Source organism: Phyllostomus hastatus, unplaced genomic scaffold, assembly GCF_019186645.2.
Source record: "Phyllostomus hastatus isolate PE091 unplaced genomic scaffold, TTU_PhHast_1.1 phas_scaffold_443, whole genome shotgun sequence".
NCBI classification, from domain to species: domain Eukaryota; kingdom Metazoa; phylum Chordata; class Mammalia; order Chiroptera; family Phyllostomidae; genus Phyllostomus; species Phyllostomus hastatus.
The window spans coordinates 489,154-503,186 of NW_025334031.1; the positions used below are offsets into that span (position 1 = coordinate 489,154).

At 70.6% G+C, this 14,033-nt stretch overlaps 2 protein-coding genes across 4 annotated transcripts; both read right to left on the reverse strand.

The window, feature by feature from the left end:
- Window positions 1-202: 202 nt before the first annotated feature.
- GATD1 (glutamine amidotransferase class 1 domain containing 1) lies at window positions 203-5,586 on the reverse strand. Of its 2 annotated transcripts, XM_045820980.1 has the most exons (8): window positions 5,454-5,586; window positions 4,135-4,211; window positions 3,541-3,646; window positions 3,088-3,195; window positions 2,010-2,104; window positions 1,153-1,246; window positions 810-921; window positions 203-675 (listed from the first exon to the last, which is right to left on the reverse strand). In XM_045820980.1, exons 1-8 carry the CDS (start codon window positions 5,569-5,571, stop codon window positions 669-671), a joined length of 717 nt encoding a protein of 238 aa, XP_045676936.1. In that variant the 5' UTR covers window positions 5,572-5,586; the 3' UTR covers window positions 203-668. The 2 variants fall into 2 exon arrangements, with proteins under 2 accessions (XP_045676936.1, XP_045676937.1); XM_045820981.1 differs by lacking the exon at window positions 203-675 and having other exon boundaries at window positions 806-921.
- Window positions 5,587-11,317: 5,731 nt separating this feature from the next.
- CEND1 (cell cycle exit and neuronal differentiation 1) lies at window positions 11,318-13,738 on the reverse strand. 2 transcript variants are annotated; one of them, XM_045821101.1, is made up of 2 exons: window positions 13,647-13,738; window positions 11,318-12,374 (listed from the first exon to the last, which is right to left on the reverse strand). In XM_045821101.1, exon 2 carries the CDS (start codon window positions 12,278-12,280, stop codon window positions 11,831-11,833), a length of 450 nt encoding a protein of 149 aa, XP_045677057.1. In that variant the 5' UTR covers window positions 12,281-12,374; window positions 13,647-13,738; the 3' UTR covers window positions 11,318-11,830. The 2 variants fall into 2 exon arrangements, with proteins under 2 accessions (XP_045677057.1, XP_045677058.1); XM_045821102.1 differs by having other exon boundaries at window positions 13,633-13,737.
- Window positions 13,739-14,033: the final 295 nt, after the last annotated feature.

Consider the following 14,033-nt stretch of genomic DNA (forward strand, 5'->3'; position numbering starts at 1 on the left):
CACAGCCCCTGCCTGTGTGTCCGGCCCGACCCTCGGGGCACAGGGAGTGCTGTCCACGAAGCCTGCGGGGCGCTGGGACGTGAGCAGCGGCTCTCCCGATGTCCAGAGTGCGTTGCCCAGGCCCGACCTGGGGCCACCGCCACGCTCTGAAACCACACGCAGGGCAAGCGCTCAAATCAGGGCAGGTCTGGGGGCCAGGAGCTGTGACCATAAGAAGATTCATTTCCCTTCCCCTTGACCCAAGTCCAAAGTGCTGAGCCAGTTCCCGCCAGCTGGCCCGTCCCCACACAGCCAGCCAGCACACAAAGGGCTGGGGGCAGCCGCCAGCCAGGGCAGGGCCCCCACCACCTGGGAACAGCTGCTGGTGTCCCTGCCCCACCTAGGTGTGCGGGGACGGGCAGAGGGAGACACACCCAGTGCCCCCACCCCAGGACACCGACCACATGGAGTCCGGACCCCAGCTGGCGGCCAGACTGACCCCCCTCCGGGCTGACTCCTGGAGGCCTCCGCAGCCCCGACAGGCCTGCCTGGAGTACAGAGTCACTGGGGCTGGCGTGGAGGCAGGGTCCCTGCAGGCCCGAGGCACCCAGCTGCCTCTGGGGACTCCGGGGCCGCCTGGAGGGGGTGGCATCCACAGGCGGGCAGGGGGCTCGGCGGGCACCTGTGCGTCACTTCCTGCGGGAGAAAGGCCAGGTCAGGGCTCGGGCCCTGGCACTGTATGTCACAGGGAACGCGGCCCAGCACAGGTTCACACGTGGCCAGTCACAGCCAGGGACCCGCCCACTCCCACCGCTGCCCACGGCCCTCACCGGCTGCCACAGAGAAACAGCAGGTTCTGCACGGCAGGGACGGTGGAGTGCGTGTTCTGGCCGGTGACGAGGTGGCGGTCCAGCACCACGTGCACTGCGTCCGGCTCGCTGGCTGCGGGAGACCCCAGGGCGCGGGCCTCAGGCCGGGCCGCAGGTGGGCGCCGCCCCAGACAGACCCCCACCCGCCCCGTCGGGGCTGTGAGCTCGGGGGGCACTGTGGTCGGCGGGGCGGTCAGTCTGCCTGCCGGGGTTTCAAAGCGGCCGGCCCCCGGGTCTGCGGCACACTCGGCTCCAGCAGGGTGGCCCCCGCCCGCCCCCGCCGGCCCCCACCCGCCCCCCTCACCACTGAAGCTGGCGCCCGCGTCCTTCACGAAGTCCTCCACGACGAGGGGCAGGCGGGCGAAGCCGGGGGCCCTGACGAGCTCGTACACGGAGGGCTGCAGGGGCAGGGGCGCCGCCCGGGTCAGGCAGGCCCAGCTGGGGAGGGGGCGGGGGTGGGGCAGGGGGAGCAGTGCCTGCCCCACGGGCTTCCAGGGAGACAAGCCGGGGGGAGTGGGAGGGGGAGAGTGTCACCCCCGGCCCACAGCATCGAGGCCCATGGGAGACCAGAATGAGCGGAAACCGCCAGCGAGTGGAAGGGCTGGGGTGGGCGGGACACAGGGCCACGTGGCGCATGGGGTGCGGGTCGTGGCCGCAGGAGCTCCGAGGAACTGCCCGCTCTCCCCCCCGCTGTGCAGTCCGCACCGGGGCCTGGACCTCGGACCAGGCTGCCCCGTGCAGCGGCCGGCAGCCAGGGCCCAGCCCTGCCCCAGGGGCCCCTCCCTGGGTCTGCCCCTGCCCACTGCGGCCCCCAGCCTGCAACTGCGGAACCGGTCCTGGCTCCCCATCCGACCAGCACCCCAACGGAGGCCTGAATCCCGGTCAGGCACAAGACCAAGCCGGACCCGACCCTGCCCTTCCCCACGTCCACAGCCAGCTCAGCCAGCCCGGCTGTCAGGGGCCCTGGGGGCCATCTCCTCGGTGCTCGCCCGCAGCTGGACGGGCCTCCCAGGACGTCAGCAGGGAGGGGAGTGTGGGGGGGGACGGGCAGGCACTGCCAGCCTGGTGCCACCTGGACAACTGTCACCCTTGCCAGCGGTGACCATGGGCCCCACAGGGTCCCTCACGTGCCTGAGCTTGGGACCCCCGGGAGGCACTCACCCCCGTCACGCTGTAGCCTTGGAACACCCAGGACCTGTCCTCGTTGGTGGCACAGCACAGGGCGGCGACTCCATGGCCAATGGCGCAGATGGGCTCTGGAAGCAGCAGACGGGCGGCACTGAGGTCCTGGGCGGCCGCCTGGCCCCTGCCCCTCCCCCGCGCCCCCCCACCCCACCCCCGCCCGCTGGCGCTGCTCAGGCACCGGCTCAGTGGGGAGTCCGGTCTCTTGGCCAACCCCGGGGCACTCTGCCCTCAGGACAGCCTGTGCCGCTCCAGGCCCAAGGACAAATGTCTGGACGCACAACGGCCACCGCTGTCGCTGGTGTCGGCCGCAGCCCACCTGGAACCCTCCCTCCTCCTGGCTGCAGTGGACTCCCTCCCTCGGGGCCCCAGAGGCAGCACCCCCGCCCAGGCTCGCCTTGGCGGTCCCCCCCGGCCCCCGGCCTTGGCTCCGAGCCTCCCACCCAGAAGGCTGCCTGGCACGGGTCCGTTCCCACGGCTGAGGTGCCGGAACAGCGGCGCCGGTCCTGGCGCTGCTGGGACAGAGGCCCCTTCTCGCCGACAAAGGGCGCTGTGTGCAGCCGGGGCTTCTGTCTGCCGGCCCCTGGTGAGCTGAGCGTCCCGCCCTGCCCAGCTGACACGCCCAGCACCGCCGGGGGCTGGCTGGGGCGTCAGGCCAGGACCCCCCAGAGCGGCCTTCCTCCCGGCCCCCGCTGGCTGTGGCCCCGAGCCTGGACGCCACACTGCCCCACCAGGAAGAGAGCAGGCACCCTGCCTGACCCCTCGGAAGGACCGAGGGGCCGGGCAGAGGGCCCACAGGGGGGCCGACCGAAGGACAGGGCGGGTGCCCCACCCTCACGTGTGTGACAGCTGAGCAAACTTGTCCCCTCTCGGGTCGGATGGCTGGAGCTCGTTACACCCGCGGTGACCGACGTCTCCCCTGCAGGACCCAAACCCGCATCCCAGGGCTGCCGCCGCCCCCCCACCCCCACCCCTGCAGCAGGCACCTCCTGCCGCCCCGTCCTGTCCGGTCGGCACAGCGCCCCTCCCACCCACTCCCAGGCCCGGGGCCACCTACTGCTCTCAGAGCGGAAGTGCTGCAGGATGCGGGCCAGGGACCCGCTGCTGGCCAGGTCGGCCAGGGCCCCCGGACAGCTGGGGATCAGGAGGGCGTGGTACCGGGCACCTGGGGGCAACCACGGGCCAGTCAGTCCTCTGCCCCTGCCACCAGGCGCCACCCTGTGTCACTTCCCCCACCCCAGCCGAGGCCCCCAAAGCCCATGCACCACCCTGCGCCCTGTACCTCCAAGTGTCCGCCACTTGTCCCCCGCCCCCCATGGATCCATGGATTGGGGTGGGGGCCGGGGGAGGGCTCTGGGCCCAGGAGGCAGGACAGGAGGCGGCCATGGCGGCCGCGGTGCTGGGCAGCAGGCCTCAGGGAGCCCCGGGAGCAGAGGAGGGAGCTCTGTGGGCCGCAGCAGACCCGCCCGAGACCCCACACGCCCGACCCTCCCGGGCCCTGGGCCCTCACCGTCGATGGACTCGAGCTTGGCAGGGCTGGCGTAGGCCTTGAGGCGGAAGTCCTGCACCCAGCGCGCATTGCTCTCGTTCACGTCCACAAAGTCCATGGTCTTCCCCTGCCAGGGCCCCGAGCCAGAGGTCAGCCGGGACACCCCCTGCTGGCTCACGGGGATGCTCAGGGGCTCTGACAGGGGGGTGGGGACCGACGGCAGCCCCCTCCCTAGGGCCCAGCACATCCCGAGCTCCGCCCGTCTCAGGCCCACCTGCCCCTCGCTGGTCCTCAGTCTCCTGTCTCTAGAGCAGGAGCAACTGCCCCCCCCCCCCGGGGGGTGCCACTGGAAACATGCAAAATGACAAACATGTGACACCACTGCCGTGACCCCAGGTCCCACGCCAGCAGAGGGCTGCACACCCTCCCTCGCTCTCCTGTGCAGACACTGGCCCCCACGGGCCAGTCTCCCCGGCCACGGCTGGGCCCGGGGTCTGATGATGCCGGTGGGGTCCTGGCCCCTGAGTGCAAGCCAGCCGCCCGGGGTCACAGCAGCCGCAGGCTCACCACTTGCCCCAGAAGCAAGAGAGGTGCGGGGGTTGTGGCTGGACTTACCCCGGGGGTGGCCACCTGCAGGTTGAAGGCAGCGCTGGCCAGCGTGAAGCAGTGATGGAAGGACTGGGCTGAGACCCCTGCAAGAGGTACCTGTGCGGTGAGCACCGGGCCAGACAGCCCCTCCCGCCCGAGGGGGCTGCGCAGACACCCCAGGGGGCCTCCCGCCCCCTCCTGCCACGCCCAGCTGGGAAGAGCGGCGGCCGCTTCTCAGGAGGCTGGACCCACACCCTTCCTCCTCCGTGCTGACCCTGGGCCCCAATCCCTCCACCTCGTTTCTCTTCACCCACACTCGCGAACCAACACGCGTTCTTTGTAAAACGTTCACACGTGGAACAAAACAGTCTTTCTAACCCCCCCCCCGCCCCGACCTCTTGGGATGCTGCCTTCCCAGTTCCTCCATCCCTTGCTCCTGCACCCCAGCCTCCCACCCACTTCATCCCAGGGCCCCTGGAGGGACTCTGCAGGGCCCACTAGTCCTGCCCACAGAGCCGGGGGGGTCTTTCCAGAGCCGTGCCCCCCCCCATGTCCTCCACACCCCCTGCTCCTGGCACGGCCAGGCCAGTGCCACCCGCCCCTTATTCCCTGCTCCAGCCAGCCGTCTGTGCAGGTAACCCCCAACCTGTCTCCCCGGGACTGAACCCCACTCTCAGTGGCTCCGACCGCCCCTGAACTCCCCATGGGTGGGGAGTGAGGGTAGACCCCGGCTGGCCCCTCCTGCCCTCACTCTGGGCGCACACCCCTCAGGGCCCCTAGGGGGGCCCCTGGGCTCAGCACACTGTGACCCCAGGACCTGCAGTCCTGTCTCCCGATCCCACTTGAGCAAATACAAAGTAGAGCAGACCAGGTCCCGGCCCTGGTCCCCCACCTGCCCCCATGTGACCTACGGCTCATCACTTCCCTCTGGGACGGGGGAGCTCAGAACAGCACCGGGTGCCCTGCTCTGCTCACAGCCTCCCCGCCGGGGATCAGCACCCACAAGCCCGAAGCAAGAGCCGACGCTGGTAAGACCGGACCCCGTGAGCCCCAAGTCCGCCTCTGCTGGCCCCTTTACCACTGTGCAGCGCCGAGGCTCCCCGCCCCCCCCCCACAGGACGGCCCCTCTCCAACCCCTCGTCCTCCTCGGTGCGTGCCAGCGCCAAGGCTTTCTGACCCCCCGCCTTTCCGAGCCCCCAGGTCCTGGGGACACACCCATCGCCCCTCACCGCGCCCCGGCCTCCCCTGTCCTGTCCCTGAGAGAGCAATCCCGGGCCCTGGGCGCTTGCTCCGGCCTCCGCGCTGCGGCCCCGGCGCCCGCCGTGCTCCCTCCGCGCCAGTCTCACCCTCCGCGGCGCCGCTGGCCACGAGGAGGCAGGCAGGCCTGCTTGGGAGACGCTCGGACGCCATGGGCTCCACTGCAGTCCGCGCTAACTGCGCGTGCGCGTCTGTGAGTGTGTGCATGTGCGCGCGCGGGGGCGTGTGCTCGCGCAAGGGGGGGTGTTTGTGCGTGCGCGCGCGCGCGCCTCGCAGTGGGGAACGCGGCTCACGTGCCGCGGAGGCCGGGGACGGGGCCTGGAGCGGCGCCGAGCGCAGGCGCAGCCCCGCCGCCCCGCCCCGCTGGGTCCCCGCGCCCTTGCCCGGCGCGTCGGCAGGTGGCCCGGAAGCACCTGGGGAGCCGTGAGCGCGCCGCGGGGCCGCGGGAGGGCCCCGAGGGCCGTCCCCTGCCCGCCCGCCCCTGGTTGCGTTCAGCAACAGCTCCTGCCTCTTCCCCGTCCTTTCTCAGGCAACGGGCGCTTCCTGCGGACGCTGCGGGAGCGGAGACTCGGGGGGCATGTGAACCCGGAGGAAGACGCCTGCGCTGTGCACCAGGATCCCTCCCCGTGGATTCAGCAACCGAACCTGCGAGCCCCCGGAGCCGCGCCGGGAGGCGGGGACAGCGCCGACCCCGAGGGGCTCCTGCCCTGGGGTGGGGGCTGCGCCGTGGGTTCGCGGGAGGAAATCCCAGCCCCCTCCGGGGGTGAGAGGGGAGGCCATGGGGGCAGCACGTCTGAGGAGGGAAAGACTCGGAGGAGGAGCCGGCTGAGGCTTGGGGCTCCAGGCAAGGGGGTTGTGCGGGTGTGCCCGGAGTCGGGGCGGGGCGGCTGAGGGAAGACAGGCTCTCCGGGCTCGCTGGGGCCCCGCGGAGCCCCTGGAAGAGGGGGTGACCCTTCCTGAGCCAGGGGTTGCCGAGTTAGGTCAGGGAGGTGGGCCGGGCTGTGGGGCCGCATCGGAAGCGGTTTCATCGCAGGCCGTGGCGGGGGCGGCTGGCAGTGGTGGGCGGTGCTGCTGAAGCCTGGCCCGGAGGGGAGGGAGGCCCCCCTGCCGTCAGTGTGGCCCTGCCAGCCTCCTCTGATAGGAAACCCCTGTCGTGGGTGGGCGCTGCCGAAGCAGACGAGTCTAGGCTGTGGCCCCTCCCATGGGCGCCCCCCCGCCTTCCCAGCACCGGCTCTGCCCGCTGCCGGGTTCAGCCCCACGCTTCCTGGGGCCCTGACCCCCACCCCCCCAGCTGACACAGGAGCACCTCGCCCTCACCTACTGCAGGGCCCTCCCACCACCGGGCGAAGCAGCGGCTGGGGACTCCTGGCACTGGCAGGGCATCAGGACAGGGGGCAGGTGGGGATCTGGCCCCTGTGTTGGGTGGGTGGAGACCAGCAGGCCTGAGGTCACAGGCAGGGCCTAGCCAATGAAAAGCGTTCTGGGTCTAGGGAGGGACCCCCTCCCCACCATGCAAGCCCATGGGTGTTCAACCCAGGAGATGGAGGGGGGCTCCAGGGTGTCCCTGCTGGCCCCGCCCTGCCCACACCACCCTGGGGTGTCCCTGGAGCAGGCTGGCTGAGCCGCGGGTGCAGATCCTCCTGCTGGGGCAGCTCCGAGCCTCTAGGAGCTGCCGCCTCCCTCGTGGGGATTCACTGAGTCCTTCCTCTGTCTCCAAGGAAGCGGGTGGGGGAGGGAGCCAGGCCAGCGGTCACCGTGGCCAGGCCAGCGGTCACCGTGGCCAGGCCAGCGTGCGCCTGTGCTCACGGCGGGTGCACCCCCTGTGCACCTGGGGCCTCCCAGCAGCCCGGGGGAGCAGGTGCCCCCATCCAGGTCTCCTGTGTGGGTGTCATCTTCGGTCTGCATCTCCCGAGTGAGTGTGCATGGCCTCCACCCCGGTCTGCGTGTGTGAGGGTGCCACCAGCTCCCGGGGCCGTCAGGCCTGCGACGGCGCAGCCCCTTGTGGCGGTCAGTGCTGCTGGAGCTCCAGCGTCAGCCACCGCTTCCCTGGAGATGCCGCCTTTCCCGAACACACCTGGCCAGACGCTGTGACCGGTCACCGGGACGCAGGGGGCCCCTATCTGCCCGGCCCTGGGACCAGGTGTGAGGCTGGGGAGCGGGTTGGGTGGGGGCAGCCGAAGACCCGGGAGTCGGAGGCCTGGCCTGGCAGCCAGGGCGAGGGCCTGGCGCAGCGAGTCACCCGCCACCTCCGCCCCTTGGGGCGGAGAGACTCTGACCACCAGCCCACGCCCTCATCTGGGGGAAGGCGGGGTCCCCCGGACGTGACGAGAGTGCACTCCAGTGTGGGGTCCCCAAAGAGGGGTGCTAGGAAGGAAAACAGTGGCCCCCACACGTGCTCCCTCGTCACCCCTGTCCAGGGTGCCCACACCCTTCAGAGCCCACCTGTGACATGAGAACCTGTGATGTGTCAGCGACGTGGGGACAGGCACCCAAGGCCCCGGTGCTCAGAATGCGAGGCCCGAGAGCGGAGGCCCCGGGGGGACCCCTGGTGGGAGCGAGCGGGCCGTGCTCGGTGGGGTCCCCGCCAGCCTGGCCTCACTCACTGCGTGCCGCCTGTATACCCGGAACCTCTCCGTGCCTGGCGTTTTCTCTATAACATTAAAGTTGTTCTGCAGTAAAAATAACTTAAAAGAGCCTCGGGGGTCCCTGAGAGTTTTTCGTGTCGGATGGGCCCCCCCATTCCTGAAGCTGAGGGAGCCGGTCAGGGCCCAGGGCCTCGGCTCGCTGGTTCTCCAGTGCCCGTGAGGGGGTGCTGGGGCCTGAGTGGGCGGGACACAGCCACAGGCGCTGACACAGTGAGGCCCCGGGATCGTCCGCTTCCCGGGGCTGGACCCGCAGGCCTGCTGGTGGGAGGGGACAGCTGATCTCCATGCACAGACCCTGGCGTCCAGGCGGACTGCAGGCCCAGATGGGAGCCGGGGATGAGAGCGCTGGGGGAGGACACCGAGCCCAGCCCCCGCAGCCCCCGTGGTGCGAGGAGCACAGTGGCCTCGGGACAGACCCAGGCAGGACCTCCGCAGTGAGGGCAGCATGCTGGGCGAGCTGGCCCAGGAGAGGTGGTGCCTGGGGCGCCCCGGCAGCTCCGTGCGTGCGCACAGCCCGCGGAGAAGTCCTACTGGCCGGTCGGGGTCGGGGTTGGGGCACCCACTCCGTCCAAGGAAAACGGACAGATGGCACCAGCAGGAAGAAACGCAAAAGGCAAACCCCAAGTGGCCCAGACCCCCGTGAAGAGGAGCGAGCGGGCCCCGGTCAGTGCAGAGGAGAAAGCCGGGAGAGGACGGCCGTCCCCACGCAGACTGGCAGGACCCCACGTCCTTCGCCTGATGCGGTGTCACGGGGGCGAGGGCAGCGGCACCCTTGTGGCTGACCCCCGGGCTCGAGGCGGGCAGCCACGTCAGGCACGGTGCATGGCCCGAGGCCCCACGGCAGGTGCGAACCCGAGACAGGTGCCCCGCCCCACGCCCACCGCGGGGCAAGGCACCGCGGCACGAGGGTGGGAGCGGCCCTGTGTCCGTGGACGGACGGGGGACGGGCACACGAAGCGTGGTCCCCACACAGACGGAGGGACATTCGGCCTGAAAGGGGTGGGCAGTCTCGGTTCCTGCTCACCCCGCACAGATAAGGCTGGGGTGGGATGCTGCCTGAACCAGACTCCCAATCGTGCGGCCCCTACGGGGGTCGGGTGCGCAGACAGGGGGGCGGGGGGCGGGGGGCCAGGGGCAGGGGGCGGCGCTGGGAGGCAAAGTTTCAGTTTGGCAAAAGGAAGAGAGTTCTGGAAACGGGGGCGGGGGTGGTGGTTGCACAACCGTGCGAATGCATTCAATGCCCCTGAGTTGCGCGTTTAAGAGATTAAGTTAAAGCACGTGGGTTGCCCTGGCCGGGTGGCTCAGCTGGGTGGAGCGTCATCCTCAGGCGCCGAGGTTGTGGGTTCGGTCCCCGGTCAGGGCGCCTGCAAGGAGCCAGCAGTGGATGCAAGGGGATCGATGCCTCTGTCCTCCCTCCCGCCCTCCCTCCACCTCTCTGAAACCAGCACAGAGAGAGTTTCCAGCCGTGTGCAGGGCACCCTCACAGGCCGGTGACTCTTGTGGCCACTTCGCCTGAAGTCCCAAACGGTCTGTGACAGCCTCGTCACGCCCTCACAGGGTTTGTAAGCAGAAGGAGGGAGCCTTGTGGGTGGAAAGTCACGGCACTCTTCAGACCGATACTGCCCGGCCTCCCAGTCACCCCTGCTCCCCGCCGCCCAGGTCTCCTAGAAGGGTCAGTCGGCCTGTCGGCGGTTTGGTTTTTAAGGTCGTAGAATAGATAATGGCAGAGGCGGCTGGACGGCAGGTGGTGGCAAGTGAGTCCAGCTGGGCTGAGTGAGGGCCCTGGTGTCGGGGGGGGTGGGGGTGGGGGGGAGGGGAGGGGAGGGGAGGCAGGCTGGCGATGGAGGCCCGGGGGAGCAGGAGCAGGTGGGCACAGGGCAGGCCGGGCGAGGGGCTGGTCTGCTGTGGACGGTCAGGACTTGATCTGGGGCTGCCGGGGTGTGGCCACTCTGCGAGGGGGGCCTGTGGAGGGCCGGAGGGGAAAGAAGTGCCCCTTGGTCACATCCACCAGGTAGGACGGGGGGGAGTGGAAGCCCACCGCAGGCCCTGCCAGGGTGGTCAGTGCCCTGACGGAACGCCGGCCTGCGGACCAAAGGGTCTGTCAGCTTGATTCCCAGTCAGGGCCCGTGCCTGGGCGGTGGGCCCCCAGTAGGGGTGAGAGGCAACCGCACATCGATGTTTCTCTCCCTCGCTCTCTCCTTCCCTTCCCCTCTCTCAGAAAATAAATAAATCTCTTTTTTAATAAAAAAAATTCCACAGCAGAGCTTGTGGGGTCTGGCGGCCTTGCTGCCCGAGCCCACGCCCTAACAGCGTGCCCCCAGCTGCGGGGTGGGTGGGAGGCGGTGACAAGAGGGGGAACCTCTCCACCCCTGGCTGCAGCTCCTCTCTGCCCCACCCCCAGGGATGGGGGGCTCACTGCAAAGAGAGGTGTAGAAAGGTCCCCGCCCCCCCTCAGCGGGAGAAGCCAGCCTAAGGAACAAGGTCCCCTTCCCCCACCCTGTGCACGGTGGCCAGCAGCCTGGGCCTGAGGGGGGGTCCTGCGCTCCTGGATGTCCATCTCGGTCAGGCAGCAGAGAGGCCTGGCTGCGGTCGCCCGGGGTGGGGCAGGCCCAGTAGGGGCAGGGAGGAGAGGCCACCAGGGTCAAGGGCATGGAGGTGGCAGGGGAGGACCAGGGGGTGTGCATGTGACCCCCACCCCGCCGCCGTGAGCAGGTGAGGACGCCAGCCCAGCCTTTGGACGAGAGTTTATTGTAGACTCGGCCTCCACTCAGGCCCGGGGTTGCCGTGGCTGGCTGGCCAGGGGAGGGCACGTCCGCTTCCCATCCTGCCCACCGCCACCACGCTGAGGGCCACTCGGGGACAGACCAGAGGCTCCGGTCCCACTGCAGGCACAGCAGGCGGTGGGCCCGGGTGACAGCCACCGAGTGGTTCTACTCTACCTGTGTTATTGCATTTATACGCTTGTTGGACTCGAAGGACGCTGGGGGAGGCGGGAGAGGCGCCTGGGGGCTTCTGTGGGGGCAAGGCAGACGTGGCTGCAGGGCGGGTCCTCGACGTCCATCCCCCCACCTCCCCCCGCGCCTGCCTGTCAGCGGCCCCCAGCCCCCGGACCGCCCCTGAGGCACGCGGGAGAAGGCGGACCACGGGAGCCTCTCCACAGACTGGCCTCTGCGCTGTCCGTGTACTCGGCTGGGGTGCGGTGGCAGGCGGAGGCGGCGTGGAAGCCTCGGGTCAGCACCTCCGCAGGCCCCCCCAGAGACCCTCACGCCCCACCCCCAGCTGCAACCAAAGAGCAGGAGAGGGGAAAGTGAACCGGCCACACCCTTTAATATCCCCAGGTGGCTGGGCCCAGGGCAGAGCCCATCCGGGACCCGTCAGCCTCGGGGCCCTCCCCTGCCCTGGGGGCTCGTCATGAAGCTGCTGCCGGGCAGCCCACGGGACCGCCGAGGCCCCTCGGGACAGGCTGGCACAGTGACCGGTGGCTGGGTGGGCCACGCTCGGGGTCCAGCCTGTCCACTGCCCCCAGGGACCCCAGCCCCCTGAGGCCCCTGCCTGACGTTGCAGCTCCGCCCTGTGCTGCGGTGACCCCGGAGCCCCGGCTGCTGCCGCCTGGCAGGTGGGGGGGTGCGCTGGGGGCCAGCCAAGGGGGTCAGCTTCCACGGCCAGGGCCCGTCCACCTCTCCCGCTGCGTGTCTGTGGGGCGTTGGTGTGTGTGTTTTTTACGTGGGACGGATAGATAGCTGTGAGTGGATTCGCATGCACAGGGTCCCCGAGGTCTGTACAGGGAGGGGCTGGGCCTCCGCCCGGGGGGCCAGCCGCCCTCACTTTTTCCGGACCAGGAAGACCACCCCCAGAATCAGGGCTGCGGCTGCCACAGCCACGCCCCCGGCCAGCAGCAGGGGCGTCAAGTTCTCGAAGGGGCAGGGGCCTCGCCCCCCGGGGCCCCCACTGGGCGCCTGGTCCTCCTCAGCCCCATCCCCAGGGCCCTTGGGCTCGGGGGATGCGTGGGGGCTGCCGGGGGCTGCAGGGGCTGGCTTCAGGTTGCTGTGGTTGTTGAGAAGGGCGGGGTCTGCCTTGGCCGAGGGCTTCTTGGCGGGTGGCGGGGTGGGGGCCACCGGTGGCTCCTGCTTCTCCACCGGGGCCTCCTTCTTCCCGGGCTTGGCCGAGGGGGCTTTCCCGTCTGCAGTCGGGGGGCCTCGGGCCTCGGCAGCGGCCTGGGTCACCTTGGCGTCGGGCTTGGGGCTGCTGGCCGACTTCCCTCTGGACTCCATGACGGCCGTGCAGGCGGGCTGCGTGGGGCGTGCGGACAGGCAGCGGCTGGGCCACGGCAGCTCAGGACAGCTCGCCCCGGGGCGTTACATGGACCTGGAGAGAGACAGAGGGAGGAGCTCCTGTCAGGCCCCCACTGGTCCCCACAGACACCGCCCAGTCCTCCCGGTCAGAGTCCTCCTCCTCCAGGGCCCAGCCCCCACCCGTCTCCCTCAGGGGCTCCCTGAGGAGCCCCTGACCACACGGGCAGGGGCCACGGGCTCCACGTGGGTGGGGGGCGGGGGAAGGGGATGAGACCAGCCAGAGGCCGCAGCTTCCTTGTCTGCAACTCGGTCTCGCCGTCACCTGCGCCGTGTCCGTGACACACTGGCCCCGGGCGGGAGGCCCTGATGGGAAGGAGAGCCCGCCCAGCCCGGAGAAGGGCGTGCGGTCAGGGGAGAGGGACCGCAGCCAGGGTGGGCCCGGGCAGAGCCGACTGCGTATCCACCCAGAGGGGGCTGGGTGCACGTGGGGGGAGCGGGGCAGGGCGGGAACCGGGGCCCAAGGCCACCAGGCCCTGGGCGTGGAACACTCGAGGTGCCTCCCCAGAAGGCTGCAGAGGCCAGGGGGGCAGTGACTGGCCTGTGCTTCCCGGCAGGGCGTCGACCCTGGGGCCCACCCCCAGCACTGGCCTCCCCTGCCCCAGCTCAAGGGCAGGGCGTCCTTCCTGAGCCCGAGGCTGCACCTGCCTCTCCGGGCAGAGGGGTCCCTGAGCCAGCCTGGGGTGAGCACATGCCCTGTCCACCGGCCTCAGCATCCGGGCCCGGCCGAGGATGGGGTCCCAGCTGCGGGAAAGTCCAGGGTGGGGTGAAGGAGGGCAGACTGGCCTCCCGCCCACCCTGGGCCAGAGTCTGCCCTCCCTGCAGACCTGGACACCACCTGTCCGCCTCTCCCCCGAGAGGGAGGGGGAACCCCACCCGCAGTGCCAGAGAGAGGGGGCCGCGGCCGCCCAGGCTCCTCATCCAGGCCAGGGACACGAACCACGCGGAAGGTTGTCTGAAGGTCACAGCACGATGGGGGTGTCCCGGCGAGGGCCTGGCTACCGCTCCACTTCCCAGGGAGCCCCAGCAGCCCCTCCCCCTGCCCTTCCGGAAGGGCGCCCGGCAACAGGGACTGGTTTGCAAAGGGCAGGTGGTCTGCCTCCCCCACCTGTGCTCGGTTATTTTTAGCTCGCCCTGACGTCACCCGGCAGCTCCATCCCCCGCCCCGGGACCCTGCTGTGCCCAGGAGAGTGATGACCTTCAAGGCAGGGAACTGCCACTGCACCCCGCGGGCCCCAGCGCCCCCATCCCGCCCCGGCCCCAGGCCAACGAACCCCGGCCGCCTTACGCTGCTGCTCCCGGCGCTCCCAGCTCCGCGCTGTGCGCTCTCCGAGGCTCGCAGCGGCGGGCGGTGGCTGCAGATGCGAGTCCGGGAGTTTCCCACAATGCAGTGCGTCTGCTCAGGCCGTGGGGGCGGGGCCGCATAGGCGCAGGCTCCGCCTTCTCCCCTCCCCCCCACCATGCGGCGGCGCGCGCCCCGGGACCAAGGGCGGTCTGGGACCCGAGCCCAGCTCTGCTTTTAGTCCCAAAGGTGGTTCAGGTCAGGCCGCTCGGGTCTCCGGCTGCCCTGCCGCAGCCCCCGCCCAGAACACGTGGGAGTCCGGAGCGGTCCCCCCAGAACCCTGCAGGAGCAGGCAGTGGTCTCGGCGCTCCCCGCTGGCGCCCACCCCGCCCC

Excerpts from the sequence above, each read along its gene's own strand:
- GATD1 (XM_045820980.1), bottom strand. The coding sequence starts at position 5,571 with ATGCACACACTCACAGACGCGCACGCGCAGTTAGCGCGGACTGCAGTG. Across the intron at positions 4,212-5,453 it reads GGCCAGCGGCGCCGCGGAGG|GGGTCTCAGCCCAGTCCTTC; the intron begins GTGAGACTGGCG and ends TACCTCTTGCAG. Across the intron at positions 1,247-2,009 it reads AAGGCTACAGCGTGACGGGG|CCCTCCGTGTACGAGCTCGT; the intron begins GTGAGTGCCTCC and ends CTGCCCCTGCAG.
- CEND1 (XM_045821101.1), bottom strand. The coding sequence starts at position 12,280 with ATGGAGTCCAGAGGGAAGTCGGCCAGCAGCCCCAAGCCCGACGCCAAG.